The following is a 22638-nucleotide window of genomic DNA, read 5'->3' on the forward strand; positions in this document are numbered from 1 at the left end:
ATTAGGTAATTAGCTGAAAACCGTAATTAAGGCATTGAGCCCTCCAGCATATGAGAAGCCTGCCAGCCTGCTTGTTCACAGAACATTAGCTCCAAGGAGAATTTTTAAAGAGACAAAAACAGGAAGAAGAATTTTCTATTTTCTGAGCCACCAAAGAGTCTAGAAATGACATGGACGGAGCATGTAACCTGCCCCACCCAATGTGCAGACCCTGCATGCCCGCCCCGGGCGACAATTCTCCTGGACCCACAAAAGCAAGACTCCGGATGTATGTTTAACAGGTATGTGAGGAAGTCCCCAGCCAGCTCAGCAGGAGGGACACGGTGAAGCGAAAGCCAGAACCACACAGCCAGAACCGAACCAGCCTCCCCAGCGATGTCTTCCTCGGACCTGGCCGAGCCAGAAGAGACACAGAGAAAAGTCCCTCCTGCCCCACAGTTAGAATGCTCACAGAGCCACCATCAGACGAGCAATAATGAACTAAGTTCAGCTAGTAACTTGCCCAAATCCAGTGAAGAAATACTATCTGGATTGTTTCATGTTATAGAATGTTTGATCAAAGTTGTTTAACACACTGAAGTTCTGACATCGGCTACAGGGAACGGTGCCATTTGGTCAGGTAACTCTGGCTCTTAGTCACCTGAGAGCACAGCTGATTTAGTGGCTTTATTCCCAAAGCTGCTGGTCACCAACCTGCAAAGAATCGGCGTCTCACATTCAGTTCGTTGGCCACGCGGACCTCGGTGCAGAGCTTCAGCATCAGTAACATGGTGGAGATCATGACGACGCTCTGCCAGAGGAGCGGAGACTCAAAACGCCTTCCAAACCTGGGGGGAGAAGCCACAGCGTCAGGTCAGAAGGTGGACGCCAGGGCCTTGCCCAGCCCACGTCCCACGGGTTGGGCCCACCTCAGCGGCACTGCAGGGAGGGTCTCTCACACCTGCTGCGGCCCCAGGGCACCGGTGACCACCTGGGCCTCCAAGCCCCATAGGCAGGCAGAGCTGTGGTGGGAGGGGCCAGCAGCACTCCTGGACAGCCAACGGGGGCACACGAAACCCCCTCAGCATCGGAGGCACTCGCAATTGTATCCAGGGTTTCTCCAGCTGCCGCACTCCCCTCCCCAGGAATCTCTGGGTTCCCACCCAGGGATGATGGACAGGGGCTCGGGCGGGTCTCCTGAGCTCCCTCCCAAAGAGCCAGGCGTCCTGCCCTTCCTTCCCTGCAGAGCCCCCGATTGCCACCAGGTAGATGCCTGTGGCTTCTAGACCACCTGCTTCCCAGGTGAGATCATTCCACCGTCCAGGGGATGGTCCTGCCAGGCCACAACAGTCCAAAGTGTGAGCAGAGCAGCAGGGGGTCAGGACACCAAATTTCCACCCCTCCTCACCAGACAGGGCACACTCCTGAATCCCTGCCTGAGGCCCTGACACCCCGACTCAGGCATCGAAGACCCTTGCCACAGGAGGGGCTGCCCACGCTCTGCCAAGTCCCCACCTACCTGCCCACCTGACTCTGCTAGCTGGAAAGCTCCCAAGCCTTCCTGCTGACTTTTTCCAGTCTGCTGAGCATCTCACCAACTCAGCCACAAGCTCCTGGAGGCCCACCCACAGTCCAGTGACTGGCACCAGCTGGGCCCATCAGAAGACCCCAAACCTCAGGAGCTGAGGACAGCACCACCCTTTATGCACCAGCGAGACCGTGGCCTACAGCATCACAAAGTTGTTGAGGCAGGCCTAGCCGAAGAGAGAGCCAGTGGGAAAGAGGTGGTGGTGCCCCAGGGCTCACTCGGCCAGGGGTACTGCCTGGGGCGCCCACATGCTCTACAGGCAGGGTTCCAGCCCTGGCTCTACCCTGTGGGCCACAGGCCCTCGACCCAACACCTCCAAGCCTTGTCTCTTCTGTAAAGTGTGGCTATAACCCCAATCAAGAGGCCATTTCTGGTCATTCCTAGGAACTGGTCCCTACTGGCTACCTAGTTGACCCCAGGGTTCGAGGCAGCCATTGGTGAAGGTCACACAAGGGGCAGTGACGGTTCAATACCAGGCTGAGGAGGCTGGAGGAGGTCAGCATCACAGGGAAGTTACTCTAGGCCACCTCACAGCAAGCTCATTTCCAGTTATAAGGCTGAAGCGTGTGGTTTTGGCCATTATGTGAGAAAGGCCACTTCCATTTAAACATTCAACAAAGATGAGTGACTAGAAAAACTGTGGGGAAAAAAAAAAAACAAGGTTTGCACTTCCAGCAAAAATCAAATCTAGATGAACTCATTATTTACAGTAAAAATGAGACCACTTGAAGTGAAGTGACAGGGAGTAGACGTTAATATCTAACTGGTTTCAGGATGAGCGCAGGCTAACCAAGACACAAAATTTCAAAAAGCACAACTTTCCACAAAAGATATACAAGGGACAAAGTATGTAGGAAACGAAGTTCAACACCATTAGCAACTTTTAGAAGCTAAAATAGAAAGGTACCATTTTTTATTTACCAAGTTGGTCAAATTTTTCTCCTTTCATGCCACTAGTCTGTGCTAACAGGGATGTCATGAGAGTTCCTCTCCTGCCAAGAACTGGGGCTGACACAGCCTCTTCTGTGGCGAATGATGGAACACCCCCGAGACAAGTGTGGAGCCCGCTGCTTTGAGCAGCCAGTCTGAGCGGGCTCTCTCCCTTGGTTGCAGCACACGTGTCTCACCCCCGGGGAAATACACCCTGCAGAGGGTATGCAGAGTTTTACCAGGTACCAGCAAGATTCTGCAGGGAACACCTTCAGTCTGTCTTCAAAGTAACAGAAAAGCTCAAGTGGAAGAGAAATTGTGTATCTACTTCCCTGTGCACACTAATGCTATTGCACTCTGAGGAATTTCACATCTCCCATAGTGTTATGTCACCCACACAGTCACCACATCTCCCATAGGGAGTCACTGCATCTCCCAGTGTTACATCTCTGATACAATGTGGCTCTATCTCTGATACAATGTTACCATGCCTCTGATACAATGCTACCACATCAGCTAATAGTTGTTACTACATCTGATACAATACTGCTACATCTCTGATAGTTACTACATCTCTGATTCAGTGTTACCACATCTCCAAAACAGTGTTACTGCACCTCTGATAGTGTTACACACTCTGATCTACTGGCCAGATCTCCAGTACAATGTTACTGTATATCCAATACAACGTTGCTGCATCTGATAGTGTTTTCATCCCACAGGGATGGAGTTTGAGAATTACCTCCATGAATGCATGAGGCTCTGGGTTGGAAGGCCCTGCAGCACTCCATATACACTGGCCCCCTCCCTCCCCTTCTCTCCTACAAAATCACAAGCCTGCAAATATTGGGTATGAGGCATTCCTTAGCCCTTCTCCTGGCTTCTGACACCACTAAGGCCAAATCCTGTACATCAGCATTTTATGGAGTAAGATCTGCTCAATGCTGGTTGTGCAAAAGGATACGAGAAACGATTATAAGAAATAAGGGCATTAGAGTCCCAGAGTTTCAGAAACCTCGGGGGTTTACATAGTTTGGTTGGCCTCCCCTACAAGACTGCAGAGCCACTCACGTGCCTTGCACCACATCTCTTCAAAGGGGGCTTCCCAGGTGGACTGGAACTCTGAGGACTGTGATCTTGGCCAGCTTTGGGAAACACACTCTGCCAGTTCTGCCAGCTCCACAGTGTCTAGTGTAGACCCAGATCCCCTTTCACCTGTGAGCCTGCCGCAGCCAGACCTATGCTCTCCCCACACACCACCTATAACCCACATTATGAGCCTGCAGTACCTTCCACACAGCGCTTCTGCTAATGTGTACACCCCAGTGTCTGGCCCAGTGTTCAGCACACGACAAACCATTACAGACCTAATGGGCTGCTAATCCACATGAAGCCTGGAGGGGTACCAGGAGCAGTGGTTTAAGAGGATGCAGAGAGAGGAATAAAAGGGAGCCTCTACATCCCCTGAGAGCAGTGGGGTCTTGGGCCCAGATGGGCAGACAGGCTCACATTAGTTACAAGTTTAGACAGAAGCCAGCCTGTCTGCTGGGCTGCTTTGCCCATAGCACAGACCCCATACCGCCATGTACGAAATGCAGGGAAGTTCAGGCCCAAGGAGGGACCAGCGCCCTCTGCCAGCCCTCCTCCTTCCCACACTTCCAGCAGTCTTCTGGGATGCTGACTGAGGGCAGCCCTGTGTGTCCCACGGCAGCCACAGAACCTAAGTGCCCAGGACTGCTCGTGACACAATCTGTGGGAAAGGACCAATCAGATGTGCTTAAAGAGACCTGCCTGCAATATAATGAGTCTTAAGAAATACACACTTGGTCGTTCATATAACCAAACATGTACTTCCCAGGTATCTGGTCTTCATAGGTCCTGAAGACACTGCAGACTTAAAGGTGAAATGCGTGGTTTGTCATGTTAATGAGAGACTTGTGGACCCCACCCAAGGGCGGGGGCTGGAGGCTTAATCAGCCAGTGGCCAGAAATTTAGTCAGTCCTGACTATGCAATTAAGCCCTCACAACCCCCCCCTACCCCCAACAAGAGCTTAATGCCCCTCTAGGATCCTGCTTCTCAGTCGGAGGGAGCTTCTACACTCGGGGAACCAGAATGCCTCCATGTGCCACTAAGCCAGGCCCCAAGCTCCAGGAGGATAGAAGCTCCTTTATTTGGGACCTTGCTCTATGTTGACTTGTATCCTTTATGGTACCCTTTATTAAACTGATAAACGTTAATGTTTCCTGAGTTCTGTGAACCGCTCTAGCAAATAATTGAACCTAAGGGGGAGGCTGTTGGAACCTCCAATCTGTAGCCAGTACATCAGAAGCACAGGTCCCTGGAGCTTGTGACCAGTGTCTGGAGTGGGGTGTGGAGGGCAGTCTTGCAGGATGGAGCCCTTCACCTGGGGAACCTGGTGCTGTCTCCAGGCAGATAGCATCAGAATTGGGTTGAGTTCTCAGACACCCTGCTGGTGTTTGAGGATTGCTTGGTGCTATGTGTGGGAGACCCCCTTACACTTACACTTACACACACATTGGAATTGGGTCCAGGAACCTGAACAATTACTATTACTGCTGTGTATGATACTATTATTGTTGTTGTATATGAAAGAAAAAGGAAACACCGCACCTCCAGTGGACAACATCCAGAACTCCACCAAAGGCCACCCTAATTTCCCGATGCTGCATTAGGAAAGGGCTCAAGACTCTCTCAGAAAGGCTCTGGCCCTGCAGTGGGGGCAGAACTCCTGGTCCTGAGCACATCAAGTGCCAGTTAAACCCAGAGGCCCCGATGAGATGACGTTCATGAGACTGGTTTAATTTCTGACTTCTCCAGACCAGATACTTACAGACCAGATGTAGCTTCGATACTTTTTTTTGCAATTTGAATGATCAGTGACTGGGGAAAAGATCTCGAAATGGAAATTTATTCTGTGAGCTAAGCCCTCCACTACAGAGAAAACTTACTCCACAGCTTCTAGGACCAGATGCAGCAACAGCGAGCCTGGGTGGCAGCTGGCCCAGGAGCTCCAGTGCCCCTCCAGTATGCCCAGTTTACAATGTCAGCCAGTTTTATTTTGGGACCTGCTTCTCTTCAGCCTTAGATTTAATCAAGTCTGTTCCAGAAAAGAGAAGCCGCGTGTCATGTCACAAAGGGCAGTCTCTGCCACGAGCCAAAGGGGAAGGAGGAATCTCCAAAATGTGGTTTTTCAACTTGTGCCTGACAGAAATAAGCACCCAGTGACCTCTCCTTCAAGTGGCCTGGCCCAGAGACAGACCTCATGATGTGACAGATTCTCCTGAGAAGTATCTTCTCACCAGCTCATCCTTTAAGGACCCCAGACAGAGGCAAAACTAAGATGCAGTGAAAGTGAACCCAAGGCCTCCAGGGTGGGCTGGGCAAACACAGGAGCAGAGAGGCCCCTGGGCTCAGGAAGTTACTGTCTGGACTGTGATGGGCATTAGAGAGACTTCAGTCAGAACTCCTCAAACAGTTCACTTAAAATAGGCAGTTCTACATAATGGATATCATACCTCAATAAGGCTGCCTTAAAAGTCAATTCCCAGAAAAGCATGACTACTCAGTGACCAAAAAATCAAAAGGAGCCAGAAGCAAAACTCTGGACCCCAGCTGCCTGGGGCCCCTGCCTCCCCACCAGGCTGTCCTGGGCCACCCGCTCACTGTCTGATCAGAGGGACCTGGGACCTCCAGGAGGAAGGAAAATCCCAGACTTTTTGGCCTTGGAATGAGGCTGTAAGACGTCTGAAAATTCACCCTCCCAATTACACGTGGTCTTAGCAACTACTAAAATTAATTCCAAGTTCCTTACCAGAAGGCAAATGATAACAAGAGGAGGCTGGGCTCGGAAGAGCAAGAAAAAATGGTCCCAAGCATCATCCGGAAGGCGGACTTCCTGTTTAAAAACCCAAATACACCCCACAGAGAAAGCTGAACCTCCGCTGTCCCCCCTGGGGTTCATGGGCCAGCGGGGTGTCCTCCCAGATGCTTGGCGTCTTCTGGTCCTCGGTGTTGTGTCCCTCCCACACCCACGCAGGCTCCCCGAGGGCAGGGACCCCGCCGCAGGGCCCGGTCCGGGGTGAAGGCATCAGGACCCCGCGGCCAGGGCTCACCCTCCACTCCGACCCCACCGTTCCCCCTGAACAATAACCTCACCCGTTTCACCAGCTCCTTTCAGGACGTGGACACTTCCCTCCCATCCCCACCCCGCTGCCTCGTTCAGAAACTCCTCGTTCAGAAAGAGGAAAGCCGCCTCTCTAGGAGCACCCCTAAACACCCCCAACTTACCAAAAGAGTATCCTCAGAATATTGGCCACCAGGAGCACCAGACACACGTAGGTGGAGAAGCCCTCAGCGTTCTGAGTCCTCCGGATGTCCCTGTACTGAGGGACGTACGGCACCACCCCTCCGAAGACGATGGCCCCGGCGGCCCCCCAGGCAACTAGCTGGTGCAGCGGCACCAAAAGCCAACCCAAGCCTTCCGCTTCCATCCCGGGCACCTGCGTCGCCCCGCCAGCGGGCTGACGTCCACCGGGCCCGGGTCCCTCGGCCCCCACGGCCGCCGAGCGCGCTGGCTGTCACCCCCACATGGCGCCGCCCCCCGGAGCGGTCCCGGCAAGAGGAGGCGCGGAGCACAAGTCGCAAGGGGTCTCCGGCAGCGCGAAGTCCACGCTCGGCCCAAGAGGCAGCGCGCCCCGGGCGCACGACCCTCCCGGGCACGCAGGCTGCCCGCGGGCGCAGAGAAGCCGCGGGGCGCAGTGCCGGGCTGGGGGCGCGCTCAGTCCGGGGCGCGGAGCGGGGAAGGAGGCGCGAGGGGGGCTCGGACCCGGGGCCCGCCCGCCCACGCGCTCGCCTCGCCTCTGCCCAGCGCGTCCGGCCGCCCGCCCGCTGTCCCTCCGGCCGCCCGCGCCCGGGGCTCCGCCTCGGCGTGACGCGACAATGCCGGAGCCCCGCCCACCCAGGGCGGCGGGCTGGCGCCGCCGGGTCCTAGAGCGCGACGGCGCGGCGGGAGGGGAGGGGCAGGGGCGGGGGCCGGGCGGGGAAGTGCCTGCCGTACGCGGCCCGCCCTCAGGCCTGGCGCCCACGTGGGCAGCCTCACTTGTCCGTGCCAACCCCGCGTCGCGGGACCGCTGGTCCCTAGGTCCTCCCCCGTTCGGCGCGCGGGAGCCGGTGCCCAGCACTCGGGGCAGACCTCGGGCCTGCGAGGGCGCCAGGCAGCGCCTGGACGCTGCTTCCTCCCAAAGGAGCTGCCTTCACCTCCCCCAGGTCTGGCCTGGCCTCCAGTTTCCTGCCTAGAGGTTGTGTGGAAAATCGTGAAAAGTTACAGCCTCCCTGAGACCAACTCCCAAACAAGCCTGTTGTGATTGCGAGGCCCTCCATAAAGCCCGGGCAGCTCTCACCCCCTGCAACACAGGAGGCTGATTTTTGGTATTTTTGCATCATGGCTATTGAGAGCATCCAGGAAAGGAACTGAGAACAGGGAACCAGGCCTGTACAGCACAGAAAAGGAAGCCAGCGCGGGGTTGGGAGAGAATAGGAAGGTGGTCCTAATCAGCCACATCCTCCTCCAGCTCAAAGCTTCTAGAATGTTGCATACTCTATTCTAGAGTGAGGCTCCAGGCCCTCACTGGAGCGTCTGCGGTCACAGCTGCTGGTCCTGTTTATCCAGGCACATGTGGGCAGGTTACTGGGCAACCCACGGCCACCTGCTGTTCTGGCTTTGTCAGGGTGCGCCAGGTGGAGCATCTGCACCAGGGAGCAACTCCTGAGTGCAGCTAAGTGGATACAGTCTTGCATTCTTGGCCCAGGACTTGGCCCAACAGAAGGCTCCAATAAGGTGGGCTGAGGACTGCACGGTGGGCTTGTGATCCTTTTGAACACCACTGTCCAGAATCAGAGCGGCATCCCCTGATCCAGAACCATCAGTCAGTCAGGCAGAAGGGAGGCCCGCTCACCGGGATGCTGCACGTCCCGCGGCTTCCTGAGTTCCTGAAGAACACAGCCGATCTGTACTAGGCTGAAAAGTGCCCCCCAAAGGTGTCATGTCCTAACCCAGAAACTGTGAATGTTAGTTTATTTTTTTAAAGTATTACAGATGTGATTAAGTTAAGGATCTTGAGGTGGGGTATTAGCCCATATTATCCACGTGGGCCATAAAAGCCATCACATGTATCTTTAAAGAGGAAGGCAGCAGGAGATTTGAGACACTCACAGAGAAGGCCGTATGAAGATGGAGCAGAGAGGTTTGATGTAGCCTTGAAGACTGGAGTGGCACAAGCCAATGGACGCCCGTAGCCTCCAGAGGCGGGAAGAGTCACAGAAGGGATTCTCCCTGTGGAAAGAGCTCGGCCTTGCCAACACCTTGGTTGTGACCCAGTAAAACTGATTTTGTACTTGTGGCCTCCAGAAATGCAAGAGGATCAATTTCTGCTGTTTTAAGCCGCCCAGTCTGTAGAAGTGTGTCATAGCAGCCACAGGAAACTAATACAGAAGCTGAAAATTAGTAACTAGCAAGATTATCAGACTGTGACCTGCAGAGCGGGCACAAAGCCACCAGTTTTGCCATCCTCTGTTGGTTAAAAGCAAGTCACCTGGTTCCACCCACATGCAGGGGAGGGTGTCACATAAGTGTGAATGCCACTGGGAGCCATTTCAGAAGTTGCCTAACCACCAGTGCTTCTAAGTGAAAAGTAAACAGACCTTGGTCCTGGGCATTGGGACCTTAGCGGCCAACTGGAAGCCGCTGCGTACCTCACTAGGGGAACCTGTGAGAAGACAGGTGGAGATCCCGCTCGGAACTTGGGTTGTAGAGTTCAGAAGCACAATACACCCAGCCTCAGCCCAAAGCACTCGGCAGCGGTCATTGCTGTCCACACAGCAAAGGAAAGTCGGCAAACTGCAAAGCAGCAGCTTCTCTGGGCCCATCAGAGAACTGAGGCTGCGAGACACACCACGCCCTGAAGTGGGATCAGATAGATAGGCATGCCCAGCAGGGCGTGTGCCCAAGGCCCCTCACCCAGCCTGGAACTGCAGATGCCTTCAGCAGGCTTTAGAGGGAAAAGCAGGCAATGAGCAAGACCAGATGGATGATTTCCCAGGGAGATAGGAATAAGATTCAAAATAAAATGCTACAGAGAAACAACACACTAACAGAAATAAAGAATGCTTTCAACAGGCTCATCAGCTGACTCAGCAGAGTGAAGGAAAGAATACATGAACTTTGACAAGTCAGTGGACATTTCCCAAGCTGAATATAAGGAGAAAGGTTTTGGGTGGGGGTACCAGAAAAGAATATCCAAGAACTGTGAAGCGACATCAAAGTGTGTGTGAAGTAACATGTGTAATTGGGACACCAGGAGGGAAGGGATGAACTGGGCAGGAGGAATATCTGAATGTGAGAACTTTCCAAAATTAACCCAGACATCAAATGACCAATCCAGGGAGCACCTCTTCTCAGACACCTGTGGGGTCAACTCTGCAAGGCTCTAGCTGGAATAGATAGGCTAATCGGGTCCTGAGCTCAGCAGACATGAAAATAGACATTCTTTGCACCCACTTCCCAGGTGAGGGCTACGGCTGGGTCCAGGAAGAAGGCTGCTGGTGCGTGCGTGGGGGACCATTGTCTGAGATGAACCTCCCTCTCTACTCCACCTCCCTCTACTGTCATGCGGAATATCACTCAGCTCTGTTCCACAAGCTTCAGTGGTTGCTTTGTTTACAATCCCTGGATTCTATCCTGGGTCTGCCTTCAGGGTCAGGATGAAATTCTCTGAAACAGCCGTGAACACATCCCTCGATATGTGCTATGTGGACCCTTGGGAACCTGGCAAGCTTATCATCTGTGGTGGAGGTGAGCTCAGCACCGGCATGGGTGCAGCCATATGGCTGATCTCTGGCCAATAAAGGTGGGTGGAGGTAATGTGTGTCACTTCCAAGCCTGACTTCCCAAGCCTGGTCTCCATCCCACCCACCTTGCTCACTGTCACCTGCTGGCCAGGTATATGCAAGGCAGTGAGGGAACTCCTCTGGGACGTGGCCCAGTTCCTGCTGAATAGCATCTGACCTTCCACTGACAACGATAGGCAGAGTCCCACCCCTGCCTGGCAGCACTGGACAGGCATCAGTGAGACTTCACTGCACTCACCCACTGGAATTTGCCACTGTTCATCAGAAATGGGAATTACTCCCTGTAACACACCATCCATTCTGAAATGCCCACAACAGTAACTCCCCGAATGGTGTTTAACCATAATGTACACATATTGCCCACATCAGCCCATTTCTAACCTTCTAAGGTTGTTACCAAGGATAGCAGCCACGTGTGCTCCCCCGCTCGAGTTTCCACTCAACCTAACATGGGCCAGGCAGTGTTGACATTAATGGTAGCCTTCCATTAAGATCCTATATGTATTCATGAAAAGCACAGGCTATCTGTGATTGTCTGACATCTCACAAATCATGGTTCTTAGGATGAACAACTGGGAGTTACAGCAGACACAGCTCCAGCACATGTACCATGTCCCAGGCCTTGGGACAGGTCCCCTCATTCCATTCCCTTCTCCAGCCTCTACTGACCCCAGGAGAGGCCCCTGTATGTCTTCAGAGAAGGTCAGAGGTCAGAGAAATTACCACCTTCTCAGCTCTACCTCTGCTTTTGAAGGGTCTTGAGCCTGGGGTCCGCACTCCACCTTTGGGGCAGCAGTGTTCCCAAGCTGACAGAACATCGTCACCACTTTAGATTCTGAAGGCAAAATCACACAACTAAAAGGATAACAAAATGAAGGAAATATTTCTAAAAACAGGAAAGAAGAAAGGTACAACCAGAGAGATTTCCTGTCCAGCTCCTATGCATGAGGCTGAGTGGCTGCCCCTGGTGAGAAGCTGCCAGGTGCTTGGCCAGTCCACATAGTGCCATCAGCCCGTGACGAGTGTTTCCCCTCCCCCCAAACAGCAGAGAGAGCACCACACGAAGTGCCCACTCCACCTGCCATGTAGTCAGGAGAAAGAGACTCCCAGCCACGTGAGCAAGGCACAGGTGGGCTCAGGTCTGGACAGCTGTACAGGACCTGCCCACGGGGCCCCCAAGTGGCAGAAACAAGCCCTTCATTTGCAGTGGGGGAGTAAGGTTGCAGAACATTCCAGAACTAGAGCTCCATCAATCAACCAAGAGAAGACAGAAAACAAGAGCATGCAGTCTGGTGGAGGAGGTGGGCGTGAATCTGACTCCAGGAGAGCCTGTGTCTCGCAGGGAGAGAGCTCCCGAGGTGCATGACTCTCCGCTGAGCCCCAGCCGTGCAGGGCTGCACTCAGAACCCCAGCTGCCTGCTGGCGGGAATCAGCTGCTTTGACACTTTCCTTCTGGGAACTTTCTAAAAAGTGGTCATCAGTGACTGAACAGAGGTGTGTATGTTTTAAATTTCAGAGAAATACATGCAGGTCTTAAAATTTGTCAGAGGACAGTTTTATGCACCAAAAATAAAGAATGCCTAAGAAAACTTGAAATCTGAGTAGGGTCTGTAGTGTGGCTGACAGCCTTGTTTCTGTTTCTGGGTGTTGGTGACACCTTTTGGTCATGTAAGATGTTATTGGGGGAGGCTGGGTGATGGACTCAGAAGTTTGTACAAAACAGGATACTCTGAAAATGAGGCATTTTGAAGAAACAAGCAAATGCTATGGAAAATCTGCCTGTAAGCTGAGGACCAGAGGAGAGCAAGTCTAGGACCTGCTACCGGCGGGTGCTCTCCAGGCCAGGTGCACACACGCGCACACGCACGGCCCCCTCAACTCCAGAAGTGTACGCTTTCGCCTGTGAACCTTCCTCTTACTTTTCTTCACTGAGGCAAAATTCATGTAACACAAACGAGCCCCACAGAGTGAACAAGTCAGTGGCATTTGGTCATTCACAATGTTGTGCAAACCTGGTTTCTATCTAGTTCCTGGACATGTTCATCCCCCCACAATAAAAACCTCACCTATAGGCAGTTTCTCCTCCACCCTCTCCCTCCAGCCCCTAGAAAGCACCAATCTGAAATCTGTTTTATGGATTTACTTCTATGGACATTTCATGTAAGTGGCATCACAGCACACATGGCCTTTTGTGTCTGCGCTTCCATCGGCATCGAGGTAACACTGAACCTCCGGAAGCAGAGGTTGAGGATGTCCTCTCCCCTCGCTGCCACCCCTGAACCCAGTGCGCCAGGCCACTCAGAATTCCATCGGACTCCCCTTCCTGGGTCAGCTATTTCTTAAATGATAAATAACAATGGCAAAAAGTACAATGTTTACATTTGCAAAACCATACAGTAAAAGGAAAATCAATTACACTAAAGAGAATTTTAAATGTAGAGTGCACATTAACTGCTGCCAAGTCGCCCAGAAACTTTCTTCTCGTCCTTAGCTTTCTGCCCTTCCTCTCTCCTGCCTCCCTCCCTCCCTGCTTCCCCTCTCCCTCTCCCTCTCTCTCTCCCCACTCCCTCCGGGATTCCACCCACCTCGATGAAGCCTTTCCTCGGGCACCCCTGCTGGGGTGACCAGGGTGACATTGCAGAGCCTGTGGACCCAAGGTTGCCGACAGGGTGGCTCCGCTGTGTAGCCGGGTTTGAGAGTTACTGTTTCAAATTCACACCCAATACAGGAAGTCCTAGTGACTCAGGGTAATTGCTTCAGGAAAGGCCAGTTACTGTAACTGGGGCCAGAGATGCCTAATAATTAATGGATTAGAAAATAGTTGATGATATTGCATTAAAAAATGAAAGCTAAACTTATGAAAATGTTCCAACTATTTTAGGGTTAAAAAAAGCAAAAAATTCTATACTCAAATCTGTATACCCAATAAGAACCCTTCTTTTCTTAGAGAATTTGCAAACATGGAAGCAGACACTGTAGCACTTCACTGGCATCAGTAACTGTAAGAGAGCTCTTTTAATGCAGATAAGATAGAAATGGACAGGACAGTCTAAATGGCAGTATCTCTCCCTTTCTTGGCAGTAATGGTGCATCTTAAAATCAGCAGCATCTTAGAGACAAAGCCTTAGAAGCGAAGCCATTCAAACAGAATGGGGCATGCTTCACGGCATGAAACTCCCTCTTACATTTGGTCATACTATGTGCTCATCTGTCAAAATTAAAGTTTATTTTTCCAATTTAAAGTTTCGTTTCATATTTAGATTCTGCCCTTATGGTCTGTGTCTTTGATTCCATATTCCTGTACTTCTTACTCAGTTTTCTTCCCTGATCTACATATTGTTGCAACAGTGAAACACCACCTGATTTCTGTAGCCGCACAGCACATTTTAATGTTCTCAGATTGTAGATAATTACCAAGGCAGTAGCATCAGTTTTTGTCCCTGAACCTAGTTCCTTAAATGTAGTATTCTTAACAAAATGTCTTTCTGTTGAGTGATTCTCTCACCTTCATATACTAATGAATTTGTCTCCCGATACAGGACTAAGTAGGTAGGTGGAAAACCATCCAGGTGCTGGGTGTAGAATGACAGGTCTACTTTTCCAGTAGAAATTAGGTTCTCAGGGTCTTCTGAGTAGGTTCCCATTGGGCCAGAGAGATTACAGTTGTGAAAGACAGAAATGTATTAAAAATTACAAAGGGGGAAAGAAATAAAATCATGGGTTTCCTAGGTCCTAGAATTCCTAGCCTAGGGTTTAAAGCTGGGAAGATATACTTTAAAAAATTATTATGGTACAATATCCATAATATCAGGTTTACCATTTCAATCACTTCAAGTGTATACAGTTCAGTGGGATTAAGCGCATTCATACTGTTGTGTAGCCATCATCACCATCTGTCTGCAGAATGCGTTAGTCTTCCCAAACTGAAACTCTATACCCACTACACAATAATTCCGTATTTTTCCTTCCTCCAGCCCCTGGCTCCCACCATTCTACTTTGTATTGTTATGAATTTGAATATTCTATAAGTGGAATCATACAATATTGATCCCTTATATGACAGGCTTATTTCACTGAGCGCCATGTCTCCAAGGTTCATCTAGGAAGCTGTTTGATTCCACGGTGGAAGCACCCAAGCTCAGCAGAGGAGGGGCCCGCCCTCGGCCCTGGAAGCGGTCGGGCATGTGCTCCACAAAGCAGAGAAGGGGCTGAGGCTCCACAGTGACTGGGCACCAGCACCCAGCACCTCCCACCTGCAGAGACCAGAACATTTGCCAAAGAACCTGGCAGGGCTTCAGCTGGCTGGTCTTTGAAATGACCCCACAGATATTTTCCTTTGATGAATCTGTGTAAGGAGCTGTGATCATGAAACCCATGTGTGTTTCTGCCAGGAACACCACTGGCTTTGATCCATCACCCCTCTGGCCAAGAGGGCTTTTCCTGCGTCCTCAGGGGGCACCTTCCTGGGGGCAGGCTGCCTACCCCAGGCTGTCTCTGGTTGGCTGGTGTCTTGTGTGCACCAGACTCCGCTGGGAGAGAATGCAGGGGCCACAGCCTGCGGCTGGCCTTTCCTCTCAGACCTCCTGCCTCAGCGGCTTCCTCCTCCTCCTTCTGCCAAATGTCCTTGCTTTCTTCAGAGAGAAACCAGAAGCCCTCAGACAAGATTCCTCAAAGGAGCCCCCGCTGGGGAGCAGCGGGAATCCCAGTGCTTGGTCACAGCTGGTCTTGCGTCTGCAGCCCAGTCGGAATGACCCTCCTCCCACTGCTGGCCATGCAGGGCCACACGGTCACATGATGTTACACAGTGCTTCCTCCCTTCTCAGCCCCTCTCTGTGGAAAAAAAGAGGCAGATGCTAAAAAGACATGAAAAGTGGCAAAATGGCCATGCTTTCAAAAGTTATTATTGTAACAGCTTTTTCTGTGATATTTCACATACTGTAAGATACACCCACTTAAAGTGTTTAATTCAATGATTTCTAGTGGGACCATCACCATCATCAATTTGGGAATATTTTTGTCCCCACAGAAAAAAGCCCTAAATATTTAGCAGTAGCAGCCACCAGGCTACTTTGTGGATTCACCAATTTTGGATGCTCATATAAATGGAATTCTACACTATATGGCCTTTTGTGACTGCTTCTCTTGCATAGCATGATGTTCCTGAGGTCAAGCATGTTGCAACGCATGTCAGCGCTTCATCCCCTCTTACAACTGGGTACTATTCCATGGGGTGGATGGACCACATTTGGTTTGTCCATCCATCCATTTGCGGACACTTGGGTTGCTTCCACCTTTTGACTACTGTTAATAATGATGCTGTAAACCTTGTTTTCCTGTGGACACGTGTTGTCATTTCCCTTGGTACGTACCCAGAGGTAGAACTGAGGTTACAGGGTGACTTGATGTTTCCTGGGCACACGCACCAACACTGGGTGAGGGCCCCAGCCTTACCACATCCTTGTCAACACCTGTAACTGTCTTTTGATTCTAGCCATGGGTGTCAAAGGTGGTCTCACTGTGGTTTTGATTTGAGTCTCCTGATGACCAACGACCTTAGACATCTTTGCCTGTGTCTCTGGGTTGATGCACATACACAACCTGGGGATCCATATGCTCTTGCTCTGCTAGGCACCTGGGACACTGGGGTGACCCAGACAGACACAACCTGTCCCACTGAGCATCAGGCCCAGGGCAGTACAGACACTAAACCAAACAGGTTTTTGCTACAATAGGGTCCTGGGGGGTCACCCATGCAGTGACCCACTAGCCACAATGCAGACAGGCCCAAGTCCGTGGAGCGGAAGGGCGCGGGTGGCCGACCGGGCAGGGTGAGAGGTCCGGGGCACGGCGCCGCTTTGGGAGACAGAGTTGCGGAAGGCTGGGGAGGCGGCCCGGGCGCGGCCAGGACTGTCATCCTCGCGGAGGGGCGCCTCGTCGCCCGGTCCCGGAAAGCGCGCCCTCCGCGGCCACGTCCCGCCACGGAAGCGCTGCCAGCCAGGGGTGCCCGCGGCGAGCTGAAGGCGGCCGGAGCCCGCACGGCCCAGCTCCCTGCGCCGCGACTCCCGGCCCGGGCCAGGCGCGCGTCGAGGCCCCGCCACGTACCCTGCGCAGCCTGCCGGCCTCGCGGCGGGACCCCCGGGGTGACGGCGGGGCGGACTCCTGGAGACGCCCGGGACTCGGCCGGACAACCAGGCCCGCCCGGGGCCGCCTCTCCCGGGGCCCGCATGGACGCCCAGGCGCGCGAAGGCCCCCGCGGGCGCGCTCTGCGGGATGCGGTGAGTAGGACCCTCGCTCCCCTGCGCCGCCTGCCGACGTCCCGCCCCCTCCCGGGTTGTGCGTCCTCCCCACCGGATCCCGGCTGAAGGTCGGGAAGTGGGGGCGCTCCGGGCGGTTGCGAGGCCGGGAAGGGGTGCTCTGCCGGCGCGACCACCTCACCATCCCAGGGCGACTCGGAGAAGATGCCCCTGCTTCAGGCGAGGCCCGAAGCCCGGCCCCTCCAGGTGTGCCAGCCGCTCCGCCCCCCCTCCCTCCCCCCCAACCCCGTCCCCACCCCCTTTCCGAGCTGGTTCCCGCGTCGGAGTCCGGACAATTAGTCACCAGGAGGCAACATTTAAAGGCTGATTAATTTGCCTACTAACAGGAAGTTGCCAGGTGTGGTGCGAACTGGTCCACATTCCGAGGTGAGCCCTTGGTGACCGGCTGCTCCAGGACGCACCTGCACCTGCGTGGCCTGGGCCTCGCCCATGCCGAGCAGGCGGCGCGGATTCCATCAGGAGGGGTGCACAGCCCGTGGGCGAGCTGGGAAGCAATGTCTAAATGGGGCGTGCCACCAGAGACTGAAATTTCCGCTTACAAACCCGATCCAGGTGTGGGTGGGGCAGGCGGTGCTGGGTGGGCTCTACTTAGGAGTTCTCTGAGGAGCCCAAGGTTATGGCGATTTTCTCCCACGTCACTTTTACACTATTGAGTTCCAGCGCTTGCACTTAGGTGTATGATCAATTTTTGTGTATAGTGTGAAGGGTTGGGCCTCTTATTTAGTCTGACATTTGGCTATGTCATTGTTCCTGCACTATTTGTTGAAAAGATTTTTCTTACCTTTTGAATCAAAAGGCCTTGGCACCTAGTCAAAAACCAACTAACTACGTATGTGGATGGTTGTATTCCATGGTGCTTAAAATGCCCTACATAAGGAGTAAATATATTCAGTTTTTTTATGGTTCATTTTCTCAGGCAGAAAATGTATTTCAGGAACTTCAAGAACATTTTCAAGCTCTGACTGCAACATTAAACCTCAGGAATATCCTTTTCTATATTATAACAAGTACTGTAACACTTTTGGACTGATAAGTTATCATGGAATATCTTTGTGTTGTCTGCTATTAGTAAGTAGTTGTTGATCTAGGATTTACTGGTGTTACATCGGTGTTTACTTGGCATCAGGATGTATTAATTACAACTCAGAATAATTGCTTCCTGCTTGACCAGCAATACAAGGTTTTTGTACAGCAAGGATTAAATTCAAGGACACGGTATGCAATACTACCCAATGAGGCTTTTTCACCAAGCCATAAATAAATCTAGATAGTCTGTTCAATGACATTTACACTTTACCAAGCAGTCAGAAACCTATAAACAGAATATGTAAGGTTTCCAACACTGGGGACTACATGTGGCTCTGCCTACCTCTATATTTTTTGTTTTATAACTTAAGCAGCCATTGTTTTGTTAACATGAATCCAAGCAGAATGATAAATGCTTGTCTTCTTTCTGAGCAAATCCAAATGAGGATAACATCTGCCCTGGGACTGACCCAACTTGTGCTCACTTTACACAATTAAATTCCTTCCTTAAAAATTGTGTGGAAAGTATTTGTATATGGACCATGTACTTGGTAACTTTTTATTCTGTAGATGGGCTCCCACAGGGAGAAAAAGATTCTTAAACATGATAAAATTAAACTGTAGGAATGTTGGTTTTAAATAGTTAATTTCTACTATATTTACACACTCATTTGAGTTTAGTTAAAGCTGTTCAACATACCAACCTCATTTCCCTGAATCCGTGTCCATGAAAGGGGATCCAAGTTTTCAGAACTGAGTTCATAGTTCAAAGGTTAAAGACACTACAAAAACCTTAGGGAAGTACTTGGTTCGCAGTGACCTTAAGGTGCTAGCACCTGCAGGCTTTCATGCCTCCTTTCAACTTGGTGCGGTGAGGCCAAGTGCAATTTGAAGCAGGGTCTTTTCCCAGCTTTCTGGCTGGGTGCTCTGTGCCCCGTGTGTAACCCTTGACATTGCACTGGAGGAGATGGGAAATCGTATTGAGGACTTGCAAAAGAATGTGAACGACTTAATGGTGCAGGCTGGGATTGAAACTTCTGCTAATGAGCAAATGGTAAGGCCATTATTAGGAAACTAAATGTGTTTACCTTTTGCCAGTCTTTGGTTGTTTTCATCTTGAAAAATACAATCCCATATTTGTTCACTATGGAAATTACTGCCTCTGTACTACATGAAAACCTTCTAGAATAATAAAAGACATTTTATATAAAAGACATTTATAATAAAGGATGCTCTTTTCTAAATAGAGCAACTGGAGCACTCTGCTATAATTCCTTAAAAAGTGCACATTTTAAATGAAAAACTGTTATGTAAAAATTGGACTTTATTCAAGTACTTTTCACCTCCACCCCTCAAATTAGTCTTATATCAAAATACAAATCACTGTGAATTGGGGACTGGTGATTATAACTAGTAGTTTCTGTTTGAGACAATACATTCATGTAACCATTTAAAGAAGGCATGTGTTCACCAAGCCCCAACCCATTTCACAGCAGTTCCTGAGCACCAGACTAGGCCCTCACAACGCAAAGAATTCTGTTCCAGTGTAATTTTGTACTTAATCTTGAAGATGTAAAATATATGCTTATCTTTGGTTCTCAGACTGGATTTATGTTCATGTGACATATATGGAGATACTTTAACATATTCAGATACTTGTGCATATTTTACTGACATAATATTCTGATTATATGGGCATATTCTGATTGTACAAAAGATGCCTTTGTTTTCCTATTTCTTTGACAATCCTTATCCTAAGCAAGCTGGCAGATTATCCTGCTAAATCAGAGCTGGTTCACCTACCAGTGACCTATAAATATCTACATCTGGTATCCTGGTAAAAAAGATAAACCTGTAACCTGTGTCCTGCACATGAACTGCAAAATGTTGGGGAAGGTACTCTAAATCTTTCAGTAGGGTGAAAAGTATAGCTTTACCTATTAAGGTTGTATCAGACAGGTCCACCTTCCCTAAAGCCTCAGTTCTCTCTGAGCCTCCTCTCCACCCTAGAAAGGGTTGCTTTGGTGGTAGGCCAAGTACCTGAGGGCAAGAACCACTTGGGCCAGTTTCTGCAGGAACCCCAGCCCCAGAGCTTGGCATGCTGCCAGGCATGGGATGCTGGGCCAGCAACTTAGTCCTCTCCCTTCGTCACTCAGACCCCAGCTGGCTGTTTTAAATTTGGCCAAAGTCCATTTTGGTGCACATACAACCATTACTTAAGGCAGCATCTTGAAGTTTGTTTCAAAGCTGTTGATGTCTTCTAAATTTGGATAAATCTGTGCTTGTTGGTTGTGCTAGGTCAGGGATTCCTAAGAGGGCTTGTGCTGTGGATTTCAGGGGATTCTACAAAACCCCTAAACTTGTGCTCCTCTTGTGGGAAAGGGTGAGTGGGAGGAGAGCCCGTGACTCCAAAATGTTAAAAACTACCACTCTGTTCTACTGGATTTGGTGCTTTGACAGTCTCCCCATTAAACTACATCAGCAGCACTTTCCCACATCACCTAAATGCATACTGTTCCGTGCTGCCCTCCTGGACGCTTGAGGTAAGTGTCAGAGTTATGGACTACTGATACAGAAGTGATGTTTCAACCTTTGAGGAGTCCATACTGTTTATTCACCTGTAATGTGAATTTACATCAACTCCATCCGAGTAGAATGAAAAGCATTTAACATTTATGTTTTTCTGTATACTGAATTGTTCCTGTACAAAATGTTTCTGTGACTACAGGAAGTTATGGTAATTTTATTGACAGCTCAGGGCTCCAGTTCATTTAGCTGTATGTTAACTGGCAAATAAACCAAGCTTTGCTTCTTTCACACTTTTTTCTTGCAGACCTGAAGGCAGTGGACCAGTCACCCAAGAGTGGTAAAAATGAAAACTGTACTTTTGAGTAATACACGATTATTTAAGTTAAAATTTCATCTTAGTAAAATAAGATTAACAGAGCAATGGCAATGCAGTAAGGATGTAAATTCAGGTGATTAACTCCTTACAAAGATAGCTGTAAAATGGCAAAATTTCCCAGTGAATACCTAACATTTGTAAATCTTGGAAGAAAAGTGTAAGCTCTATTATGTCACATTCTTGTTCTGAATTGTTCTATATAGGTCTTTTTTGGAAAAGATCACACTTTTCTGAGAGAAGTTGCTTCTTAAATAACTGTATCCCAACTCAGCGTTTCTGGTCTCAGTTTTTGGGGGGACTCATTTTCATCTTTCCGGCCAAAACAGATTCTGATAGGATATTCTCCAAACCAAACCAGAGCAAGAAAACCAGTGACCCAGGAGCTCTGCATTCACCCCTGGCTGGCCTCATGCCCTCCGCTCTCCCAGACGCAGTTACCAAGGAGCACAAAGATCATACTTACCGTTACCCTGTAGATTATAGAGAATGTATGTTCTATATACAAATGTCCAATTCACCTCTCTGAGCCAAAGTAAAATAGAGCTATGATCACCTAAAAAGGGGTCTCTCATTATAAAAGATATTATTCCTGTGTATAAATCATATTCTTTATACAAGTTAAAAATCACCCAAAATTCTACAATTTAGAGTTGTCAACATTTTTCTGTGCAATTTTATATATATACAAAATATGTATATATGTGATATTATTTATAATCTAATATCCTGTTCTGTTTTCATAAAACATTCCCCTATGAAAATTTTGTGCCCACTTTTAACAGCTAGTCTATCATATGGCCATAAGAATTTAATCATCTTTTCCTTTAATATTCCTTGGACTTTTCCCTTTCTTGCTATTATAAATGATGCTATAATGAGCACTGTCATCCTGAACTCTGTTCACACTTCATTAGGGTCAGAAGGATGACTAAAGCCAAATACATCTCAAAAAGTCCTTTTATTCTCCCAACAGTGACGCATATCTTGTACAATCCAGCTTTAAATGGCATAATTTAAGTTCAATATTCTTGGTTATTTAAAATCACAAAAGTTCCATGTGATTATGTGAAAAATCTCAAAGCATCTTAGCTGTGCTTGTAATTTTAGCAGAAACTAGAGTGGATATTTGAAGTAAACTAGATTTGAGTCCTCATCAATAATACAGAACAGTTTAAAATCCAGGATTTCAAAGAAATTGAATAGAAAAGAAAGACTTATTAGTCAAAAAATACCTCTAAAGAAATCTCCAAGCTGACCCCCTTTTATAGACTGACATTTAACATCTCAACTATTCAATCAAACCACAGACGTCTACCTTTAAAGAGAATATTTGGCATTTTTTAGTATCATACCTGTTTCAATGTCTTCCTAACATTTATGTAAATGACTGCTATATCCCAGCACTCTGTTACATATATTTAAAAGAAAGACTGTTTTCATTCTGATGTTTCAGAATGTTTACAGAGGGAAAGTAACAGATGCATTTACATGTGTCTATACACTTATTCTATGTTAGACTAGGTAATACAAAACTTTAGTAGAAAGCAGTTTATTCATAAGTAAAATGGAGTTAATTGAATATTAAATCATATGCCTGAAATTTAAAACTCAACGCAAGTTCTGAAACTTATGAAAACATAAAGCTTACTAATAAAGGGCTGAATTTGTAAAGCTTTAAATTCTGTTCACATCCTTTCTTTATAACCACCATCTCTTGCGTGATCTGTACCCCCGAAACTACCAATTCACGCCAGGAGCCCCGCCCCTCGGTACCTCACAGTAATGCCCTGACCTGGAGAGGAGCTGCTGAGATGCAGTGATCCAAGGTGCGGGCGTGCTGGAGTGGGCGGCCCTCAGCCAGTGATGGCATCCTGATGAAAGAGCTGGATTGGACATGCATGCAGGACGACGCCACGTGAAGACAAAGGCTGGAACTGGGCATGCATCAACGAGCCAACAACTGCCGGG

At 49.5% G+C, this 22638-nt stretch overlaps 2 protein-coding genes and 1 long non-coding RNA gene across 6 annotated transcripts in view; 1 reads left to right on the forward strand and 2 right to left on the reverse strand.

Annotated features, from left to right (window-relative positions):
- Nucleotides 1-7438, reverse strand: part of SLC66A2 (solute carrier family 66 member 2) — a 42026-nt gene extending 34588 nt beyond the window's left edge. Inside the window, exons 1-2 of one of the 2 annotated variants that reach the window (XM_036884098.2) lie at nucleotides 6808-7438; nucleotides 694-827 (exon numbers count right to left, since the gene is read on the reverse strand). In XM_036884098.2, the coding sequence (XP_036739993.1) occupies nucleotides 694-827; nucleotides 6808-7010 (337 nt within the window). In that variant the 5' untranslated portion in view covers nucleotides 7011-7438. The remainder of the gene's footprint in view (nucleotides 1-693; nucleotides 828-6807) is intronic. The other variant, XM_036884099.2, reaches the window with a different exon arrangement.
- Nucleotides 7439-12550: 5112 nt separating this feature from the next.
- LOC130684162 (uncharacterized) lies at nucleotides 12551-16568 on the reverse strand. The gene is made up of 2 exons (XR_008998393.1): nucleotides 13011-16568; nucleotides 12551-12763 (listed from the first exon to the last, which is right to left on the reverse strand). It is a non-coding gene; the product is annotated as an uncharacterized LOC130684162 (long non-coding RNA).
- HSBP1L1 (heat shock factor binding protein 1 like 1) lies at nucleotides 16547-22349 on the forward strand. 3 transcript variants are annotated; one of them, XM_057504315.1, is made up of 5 exons: nucleotides 16547-16700; nucleotides 17656-17722; nucleotides 18725-18819; nucleotides 20599-20631; nucleotides 21029-22349. In XM_057504315.1, the coding sequence occupies exons 1-4, from the start codon at nucleotides 16650-16652 to the stop codon at nucleotides 20602-20604; spliced, it is 219 nt and encodes a 72-aa protein (XP_057360298.1). In that variant the 5' UTR covers nucleotides 16547-16649; the 3' UTR covers nucleotides 20605-20631; nucleotides 21029-22349. The 3 variants fall into 3 exon arrangements, with proteins under 3 accessions (XP_057360298.1, XP_057360297.1, XP_036740045.2); XM_057504314.1 differs by having other exon boundaries at nucleotides 20599-20630; nucleotides 20987-22349; XM_036884150.2 differs by having other exon boundaries at nucleotides 20599-22349.
- The last annotated feature ends 289 nt before the right edge of the window (nucleotides 22350-22638 follow it).

This window comes from Manis pentadactyla, chromosome 6 (assembly GCF_030020395.1).
Source record: "Manis pentadactyla isolate mManPen7 chromosome 6, mManPen7.hap1, whole genome shotgun sequence".
In the NCBI taxonomy this organism is placed as follows: domain Eukaryota; kingdom Metazoa; phylum Chordata; class Mammalia; order Pholidota; family Manidae; genus Manis; species Manis pentadactyla.

What these genes read in the sequence shown, in the direction of transcription:
- HSBP1L1 (XM_036884150.2), top strand. Translation starts at nt 16,650, where the DNA reads ATGGACGCCCAGGCGCGCGAAGGCCCCCGCGGGCGCGCTCTGCGGGAT. An exon ending in GGCGCGCTCTGCGGGATGCG is followed by an intron (nt 16,701 to 17,655) that starts GTGAGTAGGACC and finishes TCATTTTCTCAG; the next exon opens with GCAGAAAATGTATTTCAGGA. An exon ending in TGCAACATTAAACCTCAGGA is followed by an intron (nt 17,723 to 18,724) that starts ATATCCTTTTCT and finishes TTGACATTGCAC; the next exon opens with TGGAGGAGATGGGAAATCGT.